This window comes from Rhinolophus sinicus, chromosome 14, assembly GCF_057876585.1.
Source record: "Rhinolophus sinicus isolate RSI-liver-muscle chromosome 14, RSI-T2T, whole genome shotgun sequence".
Lineage (NCBI taxonomy): Eukaryota > Metazoa > Chordata > Mammalia > Chiroptera > Rhinolophidae > Rhinolophus > Rhinolophus sinicus.
In genome coordinates this window covers 6,905,209-6,925,904 of record NC_142514.1, presented here as the reverse complement: position 1 = coordinate 6,925,904, position 20,696 = coordinate 6,905,209, and the positions used below count along the sequence as shown (strand labels likewise).

Here is a 20,696-nt window from a genome sequence, read left to right as displayed (position 1 = left end):
TGGAAAACCACACTATTCTCCAAAATTCCCCAATAGAAAAAAAAATTTAAAAATCAATCTCCATTAGCTGTTATACTTCTCTCACCACTGGCCAGATGGTACCCGGCACAGAGCTTGGCACATAGTAGGTATACAGTAAATAAGCTAATGAGTAAATGAGATGTACACATTGAGCGGTAAGACAGTTTAATGAGCAAGTAAGTGCATGGACTCTGGCACCAGGTGGCCAGGGTCCAAATTCCAGTTCAGCAGGAGGTATGTGACCTTGGACAAGTCACTTAAAACCCATGTGTCTCCTCTGTGCTTCATTGGGGATAATGAGAGTACTTATTCCAGAGTATGTTGCAGTAAATGAGTTCATTTAGAACAGTATCTGGTTGGTGCACTCTGTTGCTATTATATTCTTACGTATGCAGTATGAGACTCTCAGGAAAATCCCCAAATAGGGCCAGAGTTCCCGACCCCCGTGTAACAACAAATAGCCACCAGATTTTCCCTGCGGCAGTTAGGCTGGACAGGACCGACTGGGTAGGGGGCTGAACCATACTCCGTCCACCTCCATCTGTTTCCAGAATCATTCAACAACCTCACCTTCAGCAGGAAGTAGGGAATACACAGTAAACCCTAAATAGTATTCACCGTGTGGCAGGCACTAATTTAATCCTCCAAAAAGCTCCGAGATTATGGCCATCCCTTTTTAACAGATGAGAAAGTACATAGGCAGAGGTGAAGTGGCATGTGAGGTAACAGTGAATGAGGGGTGGGCCCCAGCAGAATGGTTCCAGAACCCAGGCTCCTAACCAGTAGGCGAGGCTGCCTTCCCTAGAGCTAATTTGCAGTTTTTATTGATGTATTTTTCAAATAAGTCATGGGATGTGTAATTCAAAAGGCACCAAAGCATATGTAGTAAAAAGTCTCCCTGTCAAGGACCGAGGCAAATGACTGTTGTATTCTTTGAACAATAAAAATAACTTGCATTTATTACGCCCTTACTGTATGCTAGATACTGTGCAAAATACTTTATATAACCTTTTATTGTCACAGTAGCCTAAGGAAGTAATTAGTAACCCCATTTTACAGGTGAAGCAATGGGAACTCAGAGCACTTAAATCACTTGCTCAAAGTGACAATGCCAGATGGTGGTTAGGATTTGAACCTGGGTGTCCTAATGCTGGAGTACCCGTCCCATGCCTCCCCTCCCCACACCTCCCTGTGGGAGACTGACCAGCAGCCCGGCATCACCTCGGAGCATGTTAGAAATGCAGGATGTGAAGCCCCAACCCAGACCCCCTGAGTCAGGGAGTGGGGGGTCCGGTTGGATAGTTTGATGAGCTCAGCTGGCCTCCCTGTTGTCTTGACCGACACCTGCCATGTAGCACACAGGAGCCACGTGAGGGCTGAGTGTTGCGAAGTCACTTTTGGTTTCTGACTCCCAGAAATACCAGTGCTTCAGGGACAGGCACACCCTGAAGTGGTGATAATGATAACAGCCACTTATGTAGGTCCTTATGGGCCAGGTGCTGGTCTAGTTTTACTTGGTACATCTTTCAAATAGCCCTAAGGAGGCAGGTACCATCACCCCCACTTTACAGATGAGAATGCTGAGACCAGAGATATTACATAATTTGCCCCAAGTCTTAGAGCTAGTAAGTAGAGGGGCTTGGATTGGAAACCAAAGTCCACCATCCATAGCAGGGGCTGAAGTTCTGATTGCACCCAATCCTTAGGCCCTTTTGACATGTAGCCTCCCATCTCTCACTGTTGTTTCTCTTTGAAGGAACTCACTCTCCGTTCTAGAACACCACACCTGTCCGCCCGAGAGAAAGTGGTCGATTGATCGCCCTTTGAGAAAAACTGCATCAGAGGTTCACAACCCCTAAAAAGAATCCTGAGCAAGTGGCCGTGCAGCGACTTCGTCGCGGATCTGGTGGGCTGCGCGGTGAGGGGGACTCGGAGAACGAGCCGAACCGGAACCGCCACCCCCGCATTCCAGAGGCGACCGCGACAGCGAGGACCCGGCCTGCAGAGAAGTCCCGCGGGGAGGAAACGCGCTGGCGTCGCCCCACCCTGTGCAAATGACTTGGAAAGAGGTCTTCCTACCTGTGTGTCTATCCCAAGTGGGATGACAAAAGAATAAAAGGTTGAGAGGCTCTCGTCCCAAGAAAAATGGGAAAGGGCATATTCCTTTGAGGGAAGGAAGAGTCTTGTGTACTCTGTAGTGCTTCCATGTCAGAAAAGAGCTTATTCATGTGGCATTTGGGTTTGCCAGGAACCAAAGGCAGTAAAACTGAAAATAGGAATATTATCAGCAGAGAAAGACCAACTGGAGAAAGCAGAGAATAGGAAATAAAGCCAAGCAGTATTTTACTGTATGTTTCTGAAATTTCTCTAAAAATATGACTGCTCTTTCTTCAGAGAACTGCTGTTTAGTACCTGTTACATCAAACAAAATCAGCCTCTAGATGGTAACTGTCCGCTATCTTTGACAATACTTGGAAAAATATTACTAAATATCCTCCTTACACTAGCATTGAGAAAAAAACACCTCTCAAAACCTTATGGAATACTTTCACATTTCACTCGCATGCACTGATTTTTCACTTTTGGTAAACATTTCCCTTCTATTTCAGGGAGTTTGTATTTTCAGGCATTAGGTTTACTAAATACCACATTTGCCTGTTCAAATTCTTTTACTTATGGCTTTTTGCATTATCCTTTTCCTGATAGCTTCTCCATATTATTACCTGAATTTCTCTAAAACCACCTAGCTTCCATGTGAGTGTCAAAAACTATTTTCTTTACCATGCTTTTAACTTGGATTTCAGTCTTTGCTTACGTTTTGGGAGATCCATCGCCCCAAACCTGAAGGCACAGAATGTTTATTCTTACCAATGTCCTTTCTCCATCAGCAGTTACTGCCTGTCCTTTTCCATGGTGATTTTTATAGCTTTTATAACCTCTTGGTCAAAATTTATGACCTTGGTACAGGCTACTAGGATAACTTTCTATATGAATGAGACTATCCTGTATTTTCCCTTTTCATCCCAGTGCAGTTATACTGTGAGCTCTGAAAAAACACTCTTGGCCACGTTCGTTATGTTTTCTTGGTACCTGGTTACCATTTGTACTATTTCAAGTGATTATTCTTTTACTTAAAGGATTCTAGCGTATACTGAGATTAACAGTCTGTCTTTGTACTATACTGAGATTAACAGTCTGTCTTTGTACTTTATCTAGTTTTCTCATTGCTAGTTTGGTTTAATTGTCACAAGCTTAATTTAAGAGACATTGCACTACCTTTGGATTCATTTGTCAACTGGAAATGCTGCTTCATTCCACTTGCAATTCATAATCCTGAGCATATTGAAAAGCCTGTATCAGTTAACAATTTAGCATGTTGCCATGTTAAAACTAATTAAAACTTACAACTACAATAAGAATCGTAATTTTTATAAACAGGAAAGAATGCCGACTCAGGACATACAAAGAATGAACTGAACTTAAACTTCTCCTCCCCCCCAGTGTTCACACCTTTTCAGAATGTGTCTTTTGGGACTAAGATATCATTTTGTTTGCAATAAAATAATTCCAAGTAAAATTTTTATACCTGTTCAGGAAAACTGCGTTATCACAAATATTAATTTAACACAAAAGGAAATGAATTAACATTTCACCATACTGATGTTCGCATTACCCAAAAAACTACTGGATGCAAACTATTATGTAAATCTGAGATTCGCTTCCAACTTTAAGATACAAACGTAAACATTTTTATTAAACTAAAGAAAAATCCTGGGGGCAGCTGGAAGGCTCAGTTGGTTAGAGCACAAGCTCTCAACAAAGTTGCCGGTTCAATTCATGCATGGGATACTGGGCTGCAACCCCTGCAACTAAAGATTGAAAACGGCGACTGGACTTGGAGCTGAGCTGCACCCTCCACAACTAGATTGAAGGACGACTTGGAGCTGACAGGCCCTGGAGAAACACACTGTTCCCCAATATTCCCCAACAAAGTTTACTTAAAAAAATCCTGAATCATGAGCATGACCCAGTGGCTCTTAAATTTGCAGGTGCGGGAGGAGGGGGTAGTGGGTAGGTTTAAGTACACAGGCCGGGCTAAGAACTTAAAAAGTTGATCATTTAACAAAAAGGATTGTCTCCCACTTCAGCTTGTCTCCCACTTCAGCACGCCTACCCCTGCATTCTTCTGAAAGAGGTCAGAGGTCAGTGGTCAGCTCAGACACACTAACTGTTAAAACATGGAAGGTGTTTGTTCTATTCCTAGGCCACAAGTAGGGCCTCCCAAAGCACTCCACGGAAACTTCCTCAAGTTAAGCTGCTGGAGAAAAACAAGTCCATGGGTGCCAGGCCCCATAACAGAATCAGTCAACAGGCTAAGTAGCTTACAAATAAGATCAAGTGAAAAGGCCTGATTGCAGGAGCAGCCTTGGGCTGCTAAAAATCCCACACTAAATCCATGGGCCAGACTTAGAGACAAACAGAGAGAGAGAGGCATGGGGAAGACTATGAACCAGACCAAGCTGAGCCCATCATTTAAATGTCATTCTCTAAACTGTTTATTATGAAATATGTGAAATACAAAAAGGCACAGAGGATGTTACAATGAACATCCATATACCTACCCATCGCCCAACTCAAGAAAAAGAAAATAACCACTACCTTCAAGTGCCTCGTCCGTTCGCTCACTCCCAACTGCCTCCCTGTCCCTCCCTCCAGAGTTAACATCCTAGCTTTGCTGTTTCTTGTAGTATTCTGGTGTCTTTTTTTAAAAAAGAAAACAAAGAGGGGAAAAAAAAGGAAACAAACAGATTCAAATGTAATGAAACTGGCTGCAAGGGGGGGAAATGGATCGGAGTGGCTGAGGTGAAAGTATTTAAGAGTCTGGAGAAAAAGCATAAATATAATGTAGTTTTTAATTAAGTAAAGGAAAAAAGGAATTCAGCTGCATGATACAAAGGTTCCAGTCTGATCAATTTCCAACAAAAGCCCTTCCCTTCTACGTGGTGAGAGCTGCTGCCTCTATCAGGGCAAACTTAGACCGCCTCCCTAATCCACGGGGCATGGGACATGTGGGAAGTCACTGCATCAGGAGCTGGTCTGCGCTGTCGCACATCAATTCCTGGCCAGTCCCTAGAGGCAAGGACAGAGTGCACGGTGGGTCTCACAGAACTACTTCACAAGTAAGCTCGGGGTGACTTTTCGGGAGTCTCTTCCGACACTTTGTTTTAAAAGATCTGAGCAGAAAGTAGGGCAAAGGGCGGTGTAAGCAGTGTTGTGTGGCAAATGGAATGTCCCGTCTATGGAATTGCGGTGGGTTAACACGGTGAGTGCGACTAGGCGTTGTATGAAGAGGAAGACACACTGCCGCCGTGGCCGGTCCAGTTAGTGTGGATAAACTTCCCTGGTTTGGCCAAGAGTTCATAGGTGTGGGCCCCAAAGTAATCCCGCTGAGCCTGGAGAATGAGAGGTGAGGCTGGTTAGCACGACACGCAGGCACACGACCCTCACGTCACTCACCACCTCCTCCCACAGCTCACCTGGATCAGGTTGGCTGGCAGCATCTCGTGTCTGTACCCATCATAGAAGGAAAGCGCAGTGGTGAAGCAGGGCATGGGGATGCCCGCCTGGACACCAGTGCTGACTGCCCGCCGCCAGGACTCCTGCGCAAGAAAACAGAGCCCACAGAAAAGATAACTGGTTCCATTCGAAACGACCAATGTTTATCCGCACCAGCGCTGGCAGGTGAAAACCAGATGCCCCCGAGCAAAACCCGTGACAGAAGTCCTGTACCACCCAGCTCTAGGCGACATACCTGGCAGTTTTCGACCGCTGACTTAAAGAAGTCATCAAGTAGTAGGTTCTGAAGTTCTGGGTTTCGACCAAATGCGTCTTTGATCTTTCCTAGGAATACGCTGAAATAATCAGGAGGGAAAAAGTCAGTGGACTTCCTGCTGAACGCCTGGCAGGAAGCGGGGTAACTAAGTTGGAAGCTCATGTATACCCAAGAGAGATACAAAGTTACACTTGTCAACCCTCAAAGCCAGCTGTATGCTCAGTGAAAACACGCCCCGAAGTCCCGGAGGCATGCTGGGCAGTTCTCACAGAGTTACCTTAAGGGTCTAGTGTGGACCCTAGTTAGAACTGCTGCACAGGGGAAAAGTGACGTGACCACCTAAACCTGTGTCACTGCCCTGAGAGGACGAAGTGCACCAGTTCCGTGGGAACCGGTAACGCAGCGCCCACAGACCTTCGTCCTCCGACACAGGCGCGTGGCATGTCCTTTCCAGCACTCACTCACCTTCGGATGATGCAGCCGCCCCTCCACATCAAGGCAATGCCACCATAGTTGAGGGTCCAGCCAAATTCAGTGGCGGCCTGTCTCAGCAGCATAAAGCCTTGAGCATAAGAGATGATCTTGGAAGCATAGAGGGCCTGAAGAACGACACAAAGACCTTAATCAGAGTTGCAGTCGGCAAAGTGACCACCTGTGCCTACCAGCCTCACCCCACGAGCCTGCAGGTCCCAGAGAGGGCAGCGGTGTGGGAAAAGGCTGCAGAGCACATCCAAGAAAGCTGGACTGGATTCCACCCACCCTGTGGCCTCAGGACGTTCTCCTGCAACAGCCCCCACCCCTCTGCCTTCCAAGGGACAAACAAAGGCTACCGCCAGGGACAGGGCCCCACCTTTCGAATGTCCTCCAGGAATGACTTCTTATCACCTTTAAACTGGATCTTTTGAGGACCCTTCAGCTTTTTGCTGGCTTGAATCCTCTCGTCCTTCAGAGATGATAAGCAGCGGGCAAAGACCGCTTCTCCTACGTGGGGGAGAGCAGGGCAGGAGACGATGTGTGACCCAAGTCTACACATTAAACCAGCAGAAAAAGAGAACACACAGGCGGGAGAGGATGAGGAAGAACAGAAATGGAGCAAGGTTTTCAATGTTACCAAGAGCTGAAAGTCTCAACTTTAGGCCACAACATGTAACCTAGATCAGAAAGAAGTCTTATAAAAAGCTCTAAACAGTTGATTTGACAACTAAAACTCCAAGTCAATCTTGCAACATAAATACAGGTATTCAATCACAAAGATCAATATGAAATTCAATGGGGAGTTTTACAGAAAATCAAAGTGGTAAAATGATTATTGTTCAGAATTACTGTGTTGGTTGGTCAAGAGTAAACTTTCAATTTCAGTTGAGAGGACTTTAAATTTTAAATGCTCACCAAGGACTCAATTTATTTTCTTTTGAAGCACTAACTACCCATCCATTTGAAATAACCAGTACACTGAGAAGTAACACTTACAGACTTACTCCTCAAAAACCTCAATTTTCCAATCCCCACACAGGCTACCTCTTGCTTTATACCACCGCAATAAAGCGAGTGTCGCAATAAAGTGAGGCACAATCTTTTTGCTGGTGGAGGGTCTTGCCTTCAATTTATAAAAAAAAACCACAGCATCTGTGCAGCGCAGTAAAACAAAGGATGCCCGCAGTTTTCGTTTTCAGTGTGTCCATGGTCACCATTAAAATTTCACAATTTTACTTCATTTGAATAAAAAACATTTCAAATAGAATTTTGGTATTAAGACATTTGGTATCTTTAAACATTATCCCTCATCAAAGAATACTTGCTCAATTGACAATTTTATAGGAATAAAGTCAGTGTCTTTGTATCCTGGCCCGGGACTTTTTTTTTTTAACTTTTATTTTAAGTGTGTTTCTTTTCCAGGACCCATCAGCTCCAAGTCAAGTAGTTGTTTCAATCTAGTTGTGGAGGGCGCAGCTCACACTGGCCTATGCGGGGATGGAACCGGCAACCCTGTTGTTAAGAGCACCGTGTTCTAACCACTGAGCCATCTGCATCCCCGCGGCCCCCACCCCCACCCCCGGCCTGGGACTCTTGTTGCTGCTACAGTACACACACGATGACTTAGCATTTGTGGGCAGAAGTGTTGTAAGAACTGGTGCAAGGAGGCGAGTGTGGCGACACCCTTCAGCGTTCCCTCAGGGTCAGGAGGAACACAGACTTCCCCATTAGGTCAATTGACAAAAATGGCGCCCATCAGGGATTAGGCCCAGCCTGCCTTCAACTGGTAAAAGGACGCAGTCTCCCTTTCACCATGAGAGCAGGATTCTTTTTGAGACTGTCATATTCTTATAGTTGAGTCAGCAATGAATAAACCACTCCCAGCTACTGTTCCCTTGGTCACCTGCCTATGGTGTCACTCAGATTAGCTGAAAAGCAGCCAACTTCCTTCTCCACAAAGCGGGACTAAGCAACCTCCTTCCCTCTTGACTGGGCCTTACAACCACACAGAGTTCATGGTACACTAAGTGAGGCCTAATTACTCAGGAAATCAGAAGGAAGGGACCGGGCAGGGAAAGCAACCTACACCTGGAAGAACACACAGGAAATTTCCTGTTTTATTACAGCGGGAACCACTCCGTCAGGAGCCAAGACTCGCCTTTCCTTAAACATGCTCAGCACCTTTGTTCAGGCTTCTTTTGCAATCTTGCCAGAAGCGTATCTATTTGATTCTTAAAGAACCAACTTGTAGTTTTGTTAGTTCTCTTCTTGTTTTCTGTTTACTTCTGCTCTTTATTTATTTCCTTCAATGTATACCTTTTTGAGTTTGATGCTTAGCTCATTAATGTAAGATGAAAAACATGGATGGGAAGGATATACACCCACTTCAGGATGGTAGTGGTGAAGGAACTTAGGAAAAGAATATTTAAGGATTTGAAATGTACAGGTAATACTTTACTTTTTAAATATTTGGGGGGAAAACCTCAGCAAAATGTTAATAATAAATGCTGAGTACATAAATTTATGTTATTCTGTGAACTTTTGTATGAAAAATTCTATTACAGTTACCTTATCCATTGAAAAGATTTAGGTCACTGACTAATTAAATCAGTAATGTGAAAAACTACCCCAAGGATGAAATTGGTAAGAAACGCAGTCACTTCTGAATTTATCTCAAAGCTCCTACAATTGAGGAAAGGATTATAAAGAGGAGGTTAAAAGCAGTTTCAGGCTGTCTCACACCAGCTATTTTCATATGCGGAGAGCAGAAAGCACCCTGAAAGCTGACAGGTTCCCTAATAAAAGAGCGGGTTCCTAGTTGCCAGCCTATACCGATATTCTAGAAGGACACTAGGACCAAAGCATGGAGGCCAGAGCGCACGCCGCGGGGCGGGACCTCACTCACCGATGAGGGTGACGGGCATGCCATACTCCAGGGCTGAGATGGCCGTCCACTTCCCCGTGCCCTTCTGCCCCGCGCTGTCCCTGATCTTTGGCAGCAGGTGTGTGCCGTCACTGTCTTGGAACTTGAGGATATTGGCTGTGATTTCAATCAGGAATGAGTCTAGCTCTGTCTTATTCCATTCCTCAAATGCCTACGTGCAGGATGTGAGAGAAACAAGGATTAGACAGGTGAAGCCCCCTGAACCGATTCCCTCTTTTCCGCTGTAGACAGAAATGCCCGGTGCTCAGGATGTGCTCAGCAGCCCAGGCCAGTAGCTTCTTCTCTGACAGTAGGGCCGGTACTTCTCTGCTCCCACCGGCTGAGTGACGCTCACCGAGAGTCACTCGTGTTTCATCTTAACCCGACTCTGCTGACTTTCTGATTGCCGGACTGTCCTTTCCCAGAGCAAGGGGTCCCTCACCTCACTCAGGTGTGTCTGTACACTGTCACCTCCTCAGGGACCTTCCTTGATCACCCAGCCTAAATCTACCTCTTACACACACCGGTGTCCTTTTCTTTATGACAGGGAGCACTGACTAGCGTCATATTATATATTTAACTATTATCGCCTGTCTTCGCAGCTCTACAAGGGCAGGGACCTTGTTTTTACTATTATACCTCCAACATTTAGATGACAGAGACAGCCAGATATCCGATTAAAGCAAGTGTAATGAAATATTAATGGTAGTATCCAAGAAGTGTGTTTATGAATGCTCACTGTCCAATTCTTTCAACCTTGCTGTGTGTTTGCACATTTTCGTAATACAATGTTAGAGGAAAAGCTAACTGTCAAAAGCAAGTCTCAGTATGATCCAAAAAGAAAGCTTCTAGGGCACTTCCCACATGGGACAATGGAGGGTCAAAGGAGACAATGTACGTAGAGTGACAGTGCCTGACACACAGTAGGGTCACTATATGATTACCACCGAGACGCTTGCTTTGGGCACTTCTGGCTTGGTGACCAGCTGTCATACCCTCAAGTCCTATTACTGGTAGCTTCTCTTAAATTAGGCTGAGCCCACCAGACACCAGAATGACCCAAGGAGAAAGAATGGGGAAGGATGTGCTGGCACCAGCAACCCCTCCCGTGTGGGCAGTGATTCCTCGTTGCAGGGAGGCAGGGCCCGCCACTCACCTTCGCCATCTCGTCGTGCTCCATGCCCAGAACGTCTTTCATCAGATGGTAGGCCTCGCAGATGAGCTGCATGTCACCATACTCTATCCCATTATGCACCATCTTCACGAAGTGTCCTGCTCCCTCCTCTCCCACCTGTCAGTGACAAACACCAAGAGGCCGTCAGAGAAGCAGATGATACACCAGAAAAGCCCACGTCAGATTCTTCGGCAAGGCGCCCTCCTCATACAGAAAATAACAAATGTGAAGCAAATATTTACAGTATTTTAAAAATAAGAACCACTATATGACAATTCAACATAAGCTTCAATCCAGTCCAGTAGTATTTTAAACTCCCAATTCATGCCTCTGTAAAAAACGGGAAAAAACCCCAAATTCACTTAAGTACCTAGAGCACCTGAGTCTACATTTTCCACTTTCTCATTGTTATTAAGAGCAACTCTCATTCCCTACTCACAAGAGAAGTCTTCTTTTTCCTGAAGTTACCACTTTCCTACCAACTGGAGGATACAATAAGTTGGCTAATTAAATCACTTGAACTTAAAAAAATATATAAATGTACTGTGGTTATTTCTAATGGCTACTGAGAGATAAAATAATCTTCGATTCCAGGTCTAGCTCTCAATCTCGTAAGCCCAGAAATGTGTTCTTGCCGGGGTCTCTTAGTTGACAAGATTCTGATTTATACTAAACTGGCAAGATGTATAAAATCAGAATACAGTTTATGAATTTATGATGAGAAATTTACGGATCTTAGTGGTTACAAGGGTCAGTCCGAGCAACACGTTCTGTTCTTCCAGACAAGCTACGTGGGAGACCCCATTCTCTGAAAATTCTTTAGTGTGCAAGGAATCAGAACAAAGGGAATGACAGAGGTCACGTATTTAACGGTGCCAGTCATATGCACCCATCTCCACAAAAGGGACAGACCTGCCCGGGAGACCAGATGGCTGGCTGACCTGAGTGGTCTCTCCTGGCAGTCACTCAGATTGTTCCTGTGGACGTTTACATCAGAGACTTCACTTCCTTGGTCTGTTTCCATTACTGACCTGCCCCCTCCGATTTTGACACTTTCTTTGGCCATGAAGTAACATGGTTAATAACTTCTTACTTCACCCCAGCCTTTCTGTAACTTCAAAAATGAAGCAAGGAGTGCCTACTTTTCTTTTGGATACCAGCTTTTTCGATACCCTGTGACTAAGCCCTAAAGTTACAGAAAGTCAGCCAGACTCGATCAAGATACATGAGGGCAAGTACTGTTTTTTCCCTTCATGACCTTGCTGCAAGTATATCTAAAAAGAAGTTACCACCACTGTACTTTCACTGAACGTACTCTATTTTCAGGAATAAAAGTTCCCTTCCCAATCCTTCATGCTAACAAGAAGATTACTCAGTGCTCTAATTCACAGCACCGGCCTCTCTCTACCCTAAGTGGAATATGGTTAAATTCAACGACCACTGGCTAAAATGTAAGGACCAGATTAGTTGCTATAAAGTCACCAGGCGCTGTCACAGCCAGGAGAGAGGGCGTCCCTCATGCCATATGCCTTAGTCCTTGTTTCTTCTCTACTTTTTATCTCGTATAGAATAAATGTAATATAGTAAAAATAGTGCTGTTATACAATGAATGGGGATTGGGAGCTCAAATCTTGGAGACCATCCAGTCCAACCCCGTACTTTACAGGTAAGAAAAACTGAAGTCCACGCAGGGAAAGGGACTTGCCAACTGTCACCCAGTGAGTTCATGGAGAGCCAGAATTATAACTCAGGTCTCCCCAGCCCAGTGGTTTTTCCTCCATGGCATGGATGGAGGCTGCAATAGGGATAAACTCCATTTGAACAGCAACACGAAATACAGGAAGGGGAGGCATGTGTGAGCACGCCTAGGCCACCTGGCTCTTCAGGGCAGAAGACCATCGCTGACTCCGTCCAAGGGCAGAATACCTACCTAGCAAGCGAACCCCACTTTTGATTGTGACATCCTTTTCTTAGCCATGAAGAAACCTGGCTTAAAATAATCTTACTTCACCTCATCCTTCCTGTTTTGTTTTAAAGAATCTGTCTCTTAGATGATTTGAGGAGGGCTGCTTTTAGCATCAACGTCAAGGCTATGAGTAGTCAATTAAGACATACGACATGCACAATAGGCATGCATTTTATGCACCAGCTGTGGTAGCACTTAAAAGACAGAGAAGCTTATGTCCCAAAGCCACCCGCTGGGACCAAGGTGGCCCTGTGCACTTGGTTATGTCCACACCCATGTTGCCAGCTGGCTTTGAAAGGGGCCCAGCACTTGCCCAGTCACAGCAGGGTTCTCCAGTTCCTACTTTGGCCGCGATGCCCTGGAAGATTGTCTTGATGTGGGGCCTGTGGGAAGGAAGCGGTAGTTTAGCTGCTAAGATCTCAATGAAATACTCAAGGGCTGCCCCCACCCTGAGTTTCCTTCTTTCTAATTGGGGGGCTGTGGAGAGAAGGGGGATGTGCCCACGAAAAAGTAATGAAGAGCTTGAGACCTGAAGGTAGACCAGACAGAGGCTACCCGACTACCTGATCTGAGGAGACAGACAAAGAGGGCGGGAGCATCGGCAAAGCACCAGGAGAAATTTCTATCTCACAAAAAGACATGGTTCCAACAGCAAGCAACCTGAGAGTTCCTTAGAGACCCCATCATATCAGGCAGGATGTGTGTTATCCAGAACAACATGATCCTGGACAGAGAACTGTGCGGTTTCCAAGAGCTACATTCATTATTATTCAGAGAAAAAGCAGCTGTTCTTCGTTCCTCCACAGCCCCTTAGGAGGATGGATTTAACTCCCGACGCTTTCTCCGTATTGTTCTCCTCACTATTGACCAATAAAGCCTTCTTCACAAAACGTTTTTGGTAAAGACACAAAATCTGACAGGTTGGAAAGTTAACACTTAGAATCAGGGGTGTAAGACATTACTCCTTAAGCTTTAGAACAGGGGTGTCAAAACTGCGGCCTGCGGGTCAACTGCGGCCCGCAATCCATTTTTAATTGGCCTGCAGCAAATTCCAAAAATATATTTAATTTACTTAAATAAACCAGGTGAGGCAATACGTTCTTCACCTCGAGTGAGTGGCCCGGCTGTCTGTGTATTTTACCGCATATGGCCCTTGGTGAGAACCGTTGATAAAAGTTTGGACACCCCTGCTTTAGAACTTCGCTGGACTCTTACTGCATGTTTCAGGTAAAAGTGCCGCTTCTACTTCTGCCAGACCATGTGAGAGAAGTGAATGACGGAGCAATTAGAACAGCTCTGCATGTCAAACGTTTTTGTGGGTGTTGTCTGCATTGCTAATTGCCCACTGGGCAAGTACCACAAGATAAATATTTTTAAGCTTTTGAGGAGCAAGAAGGCCTCTACTTCTAGGTTTAACATACCGGAGAGAAGCCCCAGACTTATTCATCAGAGAGGTAATTTAAAGAATAATCTTCCCAGCATACTCTTCGCCCTTGGGCATTAGATTTGATTACTCCCTACTTTAATGTCTAATATAATTCTAGAATGTTTGGAAATCAATCTCATTCGGAAAAGAATGTTACCTTTCCATTTCTCCCTCAAAACGATCCTTCCCTTTCTATCTCTTTCTCTTCTGCTCTCTCTCTGACTTTCTCTTTTTCTAGTCTCAGCAGTGCTGTTTCCCCTCAGTCTGAGGTATGTATAATTAATTACTTGCCCCTTTTCATTTTGATTCTCTATCCTGCTCACTGGCCCCATACTTACTTACATCTTATACACCCTTTTTTTTTTTTTTACATACCAGAGTACCTCCCCTTCTATGGCCATCCCTTCGTCTTATACCATGCTTCCCTGAAAATAAGACCTAACCAGAAAAGAAGCCCTAGCATGATTTTTCAGGATGCTCGTAATATAAAATAAGCCCTAATGCGTCTTTGGAGCAAAACTTAATATAAGATCTGGTCTTATTTGGGGGGAAATACAGTAGGGCTTTTATATTATGAACACCCTGAAAAATCATGGTAGGGCTTATTTTCCGGTTAGGTCTTATTTTTGGGGAAACACGTTATGTACCACAGTGAACAGTGTAAAATTTGTTTTTTTCCCAAGTCAGATAAAAATTTTTGACCTCATTCCCAGGGACAAAGGAGCCCCCACCAGGTTTTTCCATGACTCATTCTTATTAAACTGGACCTTACTTCTAAATCCAGACAGTGCAAAGGGCATCATCTGAACTGCTTGCTGAAAGCCTCTGAACTCTTTAAGGCTATTTAGAACTTCCATTTGTCTGTCTTGGTGGGAATAACGGGGGTGGGGGGGTGGGGGGGGGAAGGCAAAGGAGGAATATGTACATACATTGTGTCAAAGCAACAAAATGTAGACCAAGCATCCCTATGTGCGACACTCAGTCACCACAGAGACCAGAGTGGCAGAGCTGTTCACGGCTCACTCATTCTCCAAGTTCAGGCTCCCTTGTGTTGAAATGGGGGTGGTGCTCTTGGTACTCACCAGGCTTCTTTGTTCCCTCCTGGCATAAGTGATGGGCCGTACCGGGCCCCTTCCTCTCCACCGCTAACTCCGCTCCCCACAAACAAGATTCCCTTGGCCTTGAGGTCTCGACATCGTCTCTATGTGAGAGAAAAATAATTTCATAGTGCATCCATAGAGTAAGCTTCTCCCAATGAACGAGATGAGGTGTGACAGGTATAGGGATCCCACATTTGACATGAAATGACCCCAGGATCCAAGATTAACCTGGTCATTAAAGAAGTTTAATTCCCTCAGCTTGGGAGTTAAAAAAAAAAAAAAATCCATGGAAGTTCCAGGTAGCTACTCTGTCCCCAAAGGGAATAAAGCCAAACACACATTCTTATTTTACTGAAAAAAACCCTGCACAGCAAGACTCAATTAAGAAAGAGTTGGTTTAATACAAGTATGACTTCCTGCCAGTCAGCACTTCAGACTGTCCAGGGACTTCTCCCAACATTAGAGCAGTGGTTCTCAACCACGTCAGATGCTGACGTATCATGGATTGGTGACAGAGGAAGGGGAGGGTCACACATAAATGCTCCGCCTGCTGCATCTAAACTGAAGTCATTCTTTTGAGTTTTATGTGTGACTGATGAGAACTTTATCCACCAAGTATGTCTTAGCAGAAACAAAGGCTGAGTACCAATGTCCGGAGTCAGGACCACAGAAGAACAGTCCACTTTTTGGTCACACATGTGCAATGCTGATACTTTTTTCTAGAATGTTCTCAAAAAATGGAAGAATTGGGCCTGGAGAACACTTACTGTGGTGTCCCTGTATTCAGAATTTCCTCCATCGATGATGATGTCACCAGTCTCCAATAATGGTACCTATAACCAAATACCAACAGTAAGATGGGCCAAAGACACGAAAGACAAAAATATAACATACCTTAGCCAATTAAAACAAGAATTTATTCCAAATATACCCAGTCTAAAAGTGTGTATTATTTAATTTTCAATAACACTCTCTATGGCTAGAGCTAGACTCTACTGAAAAGCTTAGGGCTAGTAAACCCAGTCAGAACTCTCCACAACTGAAATAATTCTTCGTAACTAGGCAAAGATTTTCCAACAAACAAAACCTACTGGGAAAATTTTGTATTTCCAATGTGTACCATCATTGATATTCCCAAACAGGCCCTGAACAAGACTATCTTCCAACGGTACCCCAATCAGGCTGGCTTTCTTATTTACTATTCAGTCTCTCCCTACAAGGCTCCAGTGAACGTTACTTAATATTCTCCTGTCCTGAAGAACAAACTGCCTTTTTCCAGTTCATTCTGTCTACAGTTAATCATGGGCAGCTTGCTACATAAAAGAGCTTGCTACGTCCTTTATCACTATGTGATTCCTTCCTACGTCACATTTTCTTAAAAATGGTAGCACACTGGTTACAAATTCCTCTTCCTGTAGAAACAACCCCAGTGTTAGCACGACTCCTCTAGAGAAGGAAGTGCCTCTCTTGTCTTTGTTTATTGTCACTATGCTTCTCACAAGACGTGTCTTCTAAATGGCCAATGCTTTGGCTTTTTCAGAACTGTTACCGTAGAACTGATTTTGAGAATCTAAGCAAATTATTTCCACTGGTTCTCCTTCATCTATGTGCTTTTGGGGGTGGGGGCGGGGAAGCACCCCGAGGCTACAGGACACAGGCAGTGAAGTTGTCTACATTTACTGTTGATGAGGAAAATCCTCCCCAGTGGTACAGTGACCTCTTTTCCCAGAGTTATGTAGAGGGAAGGGGCCCTAGGGGTACCCCAGAAACAGCTTATAGCAACAGTGCCTCAACCAACAGCTGCTGTTTTTCCCATCAGGGCTGCTCTGCCACAGCCATCCCAGTGGGCAAGTGGGAACAAATCCTTTGGTGGGAACAAGTCGAAGGAAGAACAGACAAGTGTGAGGACAGACTGGCAATGACCACACACAGTGACGGGCCCACTATCCCCTAGCCTTGGTGGCTGCGGGGCTGGAGGAAAGCTTCAACGAGGCCTCCGACGACGTGTTTAAGAACCACGAGCAGCACCTACGTGAAGCCTACCCTGCCTCGGCTGATGATTAGGGACCAGACTGCAACTGAGGCCCGCCTCCCAGAGGCCCTCTAGGGGACTCGGCGCTGGGGCACCCACCTGCCCCCGCCAGCACAGCACACATGCATATTTGTTTTCTTCTAAAAAAGATACATTTGCTAAAGCCAACAAACTGGTACAAAAATAAGTATCCAGTGTGTAGTTCCTAGGATTCCCTAAGGGGATCTTTCATCACATAAATTACCTTGTTTCCCCGAAAATAAGACCTAGCTAGACAATCAGCTCTAATGTGTGTTTTGGAGCAAAATTAATATAAGACCCGATATCATATCATATTCTATGTATCATTCATATCATATAGTAATACACATCATATAGTAAAGTAAGACCGGGTCTTATGTTAATTTTTGCTCCAAAAGACGCATTAGAGCTGATTGTCTGGCTAGGTCTTATTTTTGGGGAAACACGGTATACAATGATTTGAGAATTACTGCTTTATAGGAACACTGAGGAAAATGAAATCTCTTTCTACATTTGGACACTACTGTTTGTGAATAGCATTAAACATTCACAACACACAATCAAAACAAGTCCCCTACGGTTTAGTCACGCACCACATAGTGACGGTTCGATCAATGACTGACCGCCTGCACATTCCATGGTGGTCCCATAAGATTATAATGGAGCTGAGCAATTCCTATCGCCAATGACATGGTAGCCGTCACAGCACAATTCTTAACTCACGTGTGTGTGTGATGCCGGTGTAAACAAATCTGCGCTGCCAGTCGTGTAATAGTACAGCACATATAATTACGGACAGTACATGACACTTGATAATGATACTAAACGACTATGTTACTGGTTTGTGCATAATTATTATTTATCATTAGTGTACTCTTTCTACTTATTAAAAAAAGTTTGCTGTAATAAAACAGTATGTCGTGCTACATCTTGTCTCTCTTGAGGTTAAGCTATAGACAGACCACCACCCATACTCTGTAAAACAGTATGTTGTGCTACATCTCACGTCTCTTGATTGCATCATTTTCTCTGGTGCTTGATTTAATCTCGTGTCGTTCTGTAGTGACATTCTGTACAGGCTTGTAGCCTGGGAGCAAAAGGCTGGACCATCCAGCCTAGGTGTGCAGTAGGCTGGACCTCCAGGTTTGCATAGGTGCACTGTACGACATTCACACGACAAAATCTCCTAATGATGCATTTCCTAGAAAGTGGTGCATGACTGTCTTGTTTCTACTCTTGTTGTTAATGAATTCTTACTGAAATGTCTCTTGGTGTCCTCAGAATTTTATACATAAGGAATTATTACCACCCGAGGATATGTTGTTACTTAATTAGTACCAATTAAGTTAACCAACACTGAGACATTTAAGCAATTATTTGGTCAGAACCGAGCAGTGCATATCCAGAAGCTGAAGGGCAGGGGGAATCTCATCAGTAAAAAGAAGTGAAAGAGCTAAAAGAAAGAATGAGAAAAGTTCTGTCGCACGAGTAGCAGCTGGGAGCAGAGCTGGCCTCACCAATTTTTGGATGAAATCATCAACAGCTTGACCAGCCTTCACAAGCAGTATGATCCGCCGAGGCTTCTTCAGCTTGGAGACCATCTCCTCCAAGGTGTGAGCACCAACCACTTTGGTTCCCTTTGCCTCGTTGGCCAAGAAATCATCAACTTTGGAGACTGTCCTATTAAAAGCGCAGACCTAAAAGGACAAAAAGCCAGTTAGGAGATCTAGGACACACAATACTTTCAGACCACGGACCCAGTGACAATGAAATTTCTGCTCAGCCCGAGGTTTTGGGGAGGTTGGACCTGCCTTTGCCTTAACCCACCCAAGTGCTGACTAATCACTGTAAAGTTCATTTTAGTGGATGAAATGGCAGAGAATGGAATATAAGCAAAGGTCAACTACCCATGGTAGTTGTCTGTCAACAACTGGTTAGGACTCAAATCTAGGAACCAGTTGGCTCCAGACTGACCTCTCTCGCCACTGACAATCCTTGTATCTAAGCCAGGTTAGTGCTTATACATAAACGTTTCCCTATCCTCAGGTTTCATTAGGCAATAAAGTTAGAGCTCTCTACACATCCTGCAGGATTTCTCCTCCTTAAATACTGATCGGATTATTCAGGCTGCAAACTTTACTGAACTGATAGATACATTTAACAGGACCCTTCTTCCTCAAATGATTGTGGAATTTGCCCTCCCACACACACGTACAAAGTGGTACTTCTCCTCCTTTTGCAAAAACGTCCTCAGCAGCAACAGAGTATAAAGAGGAATATGTTCCAGGTTACAGGGGATCTTTGAAACTGCAGGACAATCACCAGCACTCTGGCTAATAACCACCAAGAACCCGTCAGAAACGGAGTGTGTCCCTTGTGACTTACCACAAAGCCGTGATCATTCATGTTCAAAATTAAGTTCTGGCCCATGACAGCCAGTCCAATCAGTGCAATATCAGCTCTGAAAGACCAGAAAAAGAAACAACGCAAAATGTGTCGGCTTCACTTAATCCATTCCAACTCAGGACTTAAGAGTTTCCTAGCTTTTGCTATGATTTAATCACTTGTTTTACCTTTTCCTCTGTCCCCCTGCTCCCTTTCCACTTTAGAACCCAGGCAAGCAGCCTTCCATTAAACTGTAAACAGACCACCCCCCAACTCTGTCACTTCAAGGGACCTCAAGTTCTCTTGAGATCAACTAAATACGCAAATAGTAGGGTAATCACGGCATGTAAACGCTAATCTATCTCGTAGACTTGTTCCAGGGTCCCGGTCTCCCACAGCGGGAAGCCCCGCTGCAGGGGCTGCTCTGCAGGCAGAGCCGCCGACAGTCCAGCCCCCTCCTCTCCACATAAGACTCTGGCTTCCCTCGGCCATGCCCGCCCCCGCCCCGCTCTTTCTAACAACCGGGATCCGCCCGGCGCCGCCCCGAGGGGCAGAGGGCTGGGTCCGACGGAAAGGCGAAGCTGAACGGCTGGCTGGGGATCCGGGGAGCTCCGGGGCCCGGGACCGAGGGGGCTGAGACCCCGGAGGCCTGGGATTCTGATCGCCACGAGGCCGGGCTCAGGCGAGCCCCGGGGTCGGGGGCGGCCCGTCCTTAGCACTGGCCTTCGGAAAGTTCCCCGGGCGCCTGCGGGCCGTCACTCACTGGGCCATGGCGGCGGTGGCAGACAGGTAGGAGCGAAAAGAGGCGGAGGGCAGAGAAGGCACGTCGCGGGCGACTGAAGCTGACTCCCGCGGTGGCTCGCCTTCCGAGGCAGCGGCCGCGGCTTTCCGGAGCTGACCAATCGGAAGAGAGGGGTGGAGCCGTGCAGACACGCTATTGGTCCTCCCCGGCGCCTGTTACACCACCTGAGGCAAACGGGACGCCCACTCCCGGGGCCCACTCAGGAGAGCGCCGAGCACATCGATGAGGTCGCCTCTACGCGGGCCGGGGGCGCCCGCACGGGCGGAGGGGCTGGGCACCGGCCTGGGCGTGTCAGGACAGGTGGAAGGGGCTGGGTGAAGCCGCCGGCGGCAGAGGTCATGCAGGGCCGGGACTCTATTCGGCGGCTCAGTGCCGAACGGTGGTGGGGTAGGTGGGGCCGCGCTTTGCAGTTACCAGGCACTTGGGGACGCCTGTTATCTGAGTGTCCACCACTCCTTCCTCCCATCGCTGCCGTGCACTGTGGGCCTAAGCATCCTATCGCTCATCTCCGGGCAGGGATCGAGGCTTACTCTTCTGGT

The 20,696-nt window shown here is 45.7% G+C and overlaps 1 protein-coding gene and 1 pseudogene across 1 annotated transcript; one reads left to right on the top strand and one right to left on the bottom strand.

Annotated features, from left to right (window-relative positions):
* The first annotated feature begins 1,751 nt into the window (after positions 1-1,751).
* On the top strand, positions 1,752-4,136 carry LOC109455233 (putative G protein-coupled receptor 160; annotated as a pseudogene).
* Positions 4,137-4,916: 780 nt separating this feature from the next.
* Positions 4,917-20,248, bottom strand: PGD (phosphogluconate dehydrogenase). The gene is made up of 13 exons (XM_019746691.3): positions 20,119-20,248; positions 19,356-19,431; positions 18,488-18,667; positions 15,685-15,750; positions 14,900-15,018; positions 12,705-12,774; positions 10,408-10,542; positions 9,234-9,423; positions 6,705-6,835; positions 6,320-6,453; positions 5,834-5,933; positions 5,559-5,681; positions 4,917-5,474 (listed from the first exon to the last, which is right to left on the bottom strand). Exons 1-13 carry the CDS (start codon positions 20,124-20,126, stop codon positions 5,355-5,357), a joined length of 1,452 nt encoding a protein of 483 aa, XP_019602250.2. The 5' UTR covers positions 20,127-20,248; the 3' UTR covers positions 4,917-5,354.
* Positions 20,249-20,696: the final 448 nt, after the last annotated feature.

What these genes read in the sequence shown, in the direction of transcription:
- PGD (XM_019746691.3), bottom strand. An exon ending in TGAATGATCACGGCTTTGTG is followed by an intron (nt 18,668 to 19,355) that starts GTAAGTCACAAG and finishes TTGTCCTTTTAG; the next exon opens with GTCTGCGCTTTTAATAGGAC. An exon ending in TCCTGGAGGACATTCGAAAG is followed by an intron (nt 6,454 to 6,704) that starts GTGGGGCCCTGT and finishes GTCGTTCTTCAG; the next exon opens with GCCCTCTATGCTTCCAAGAT.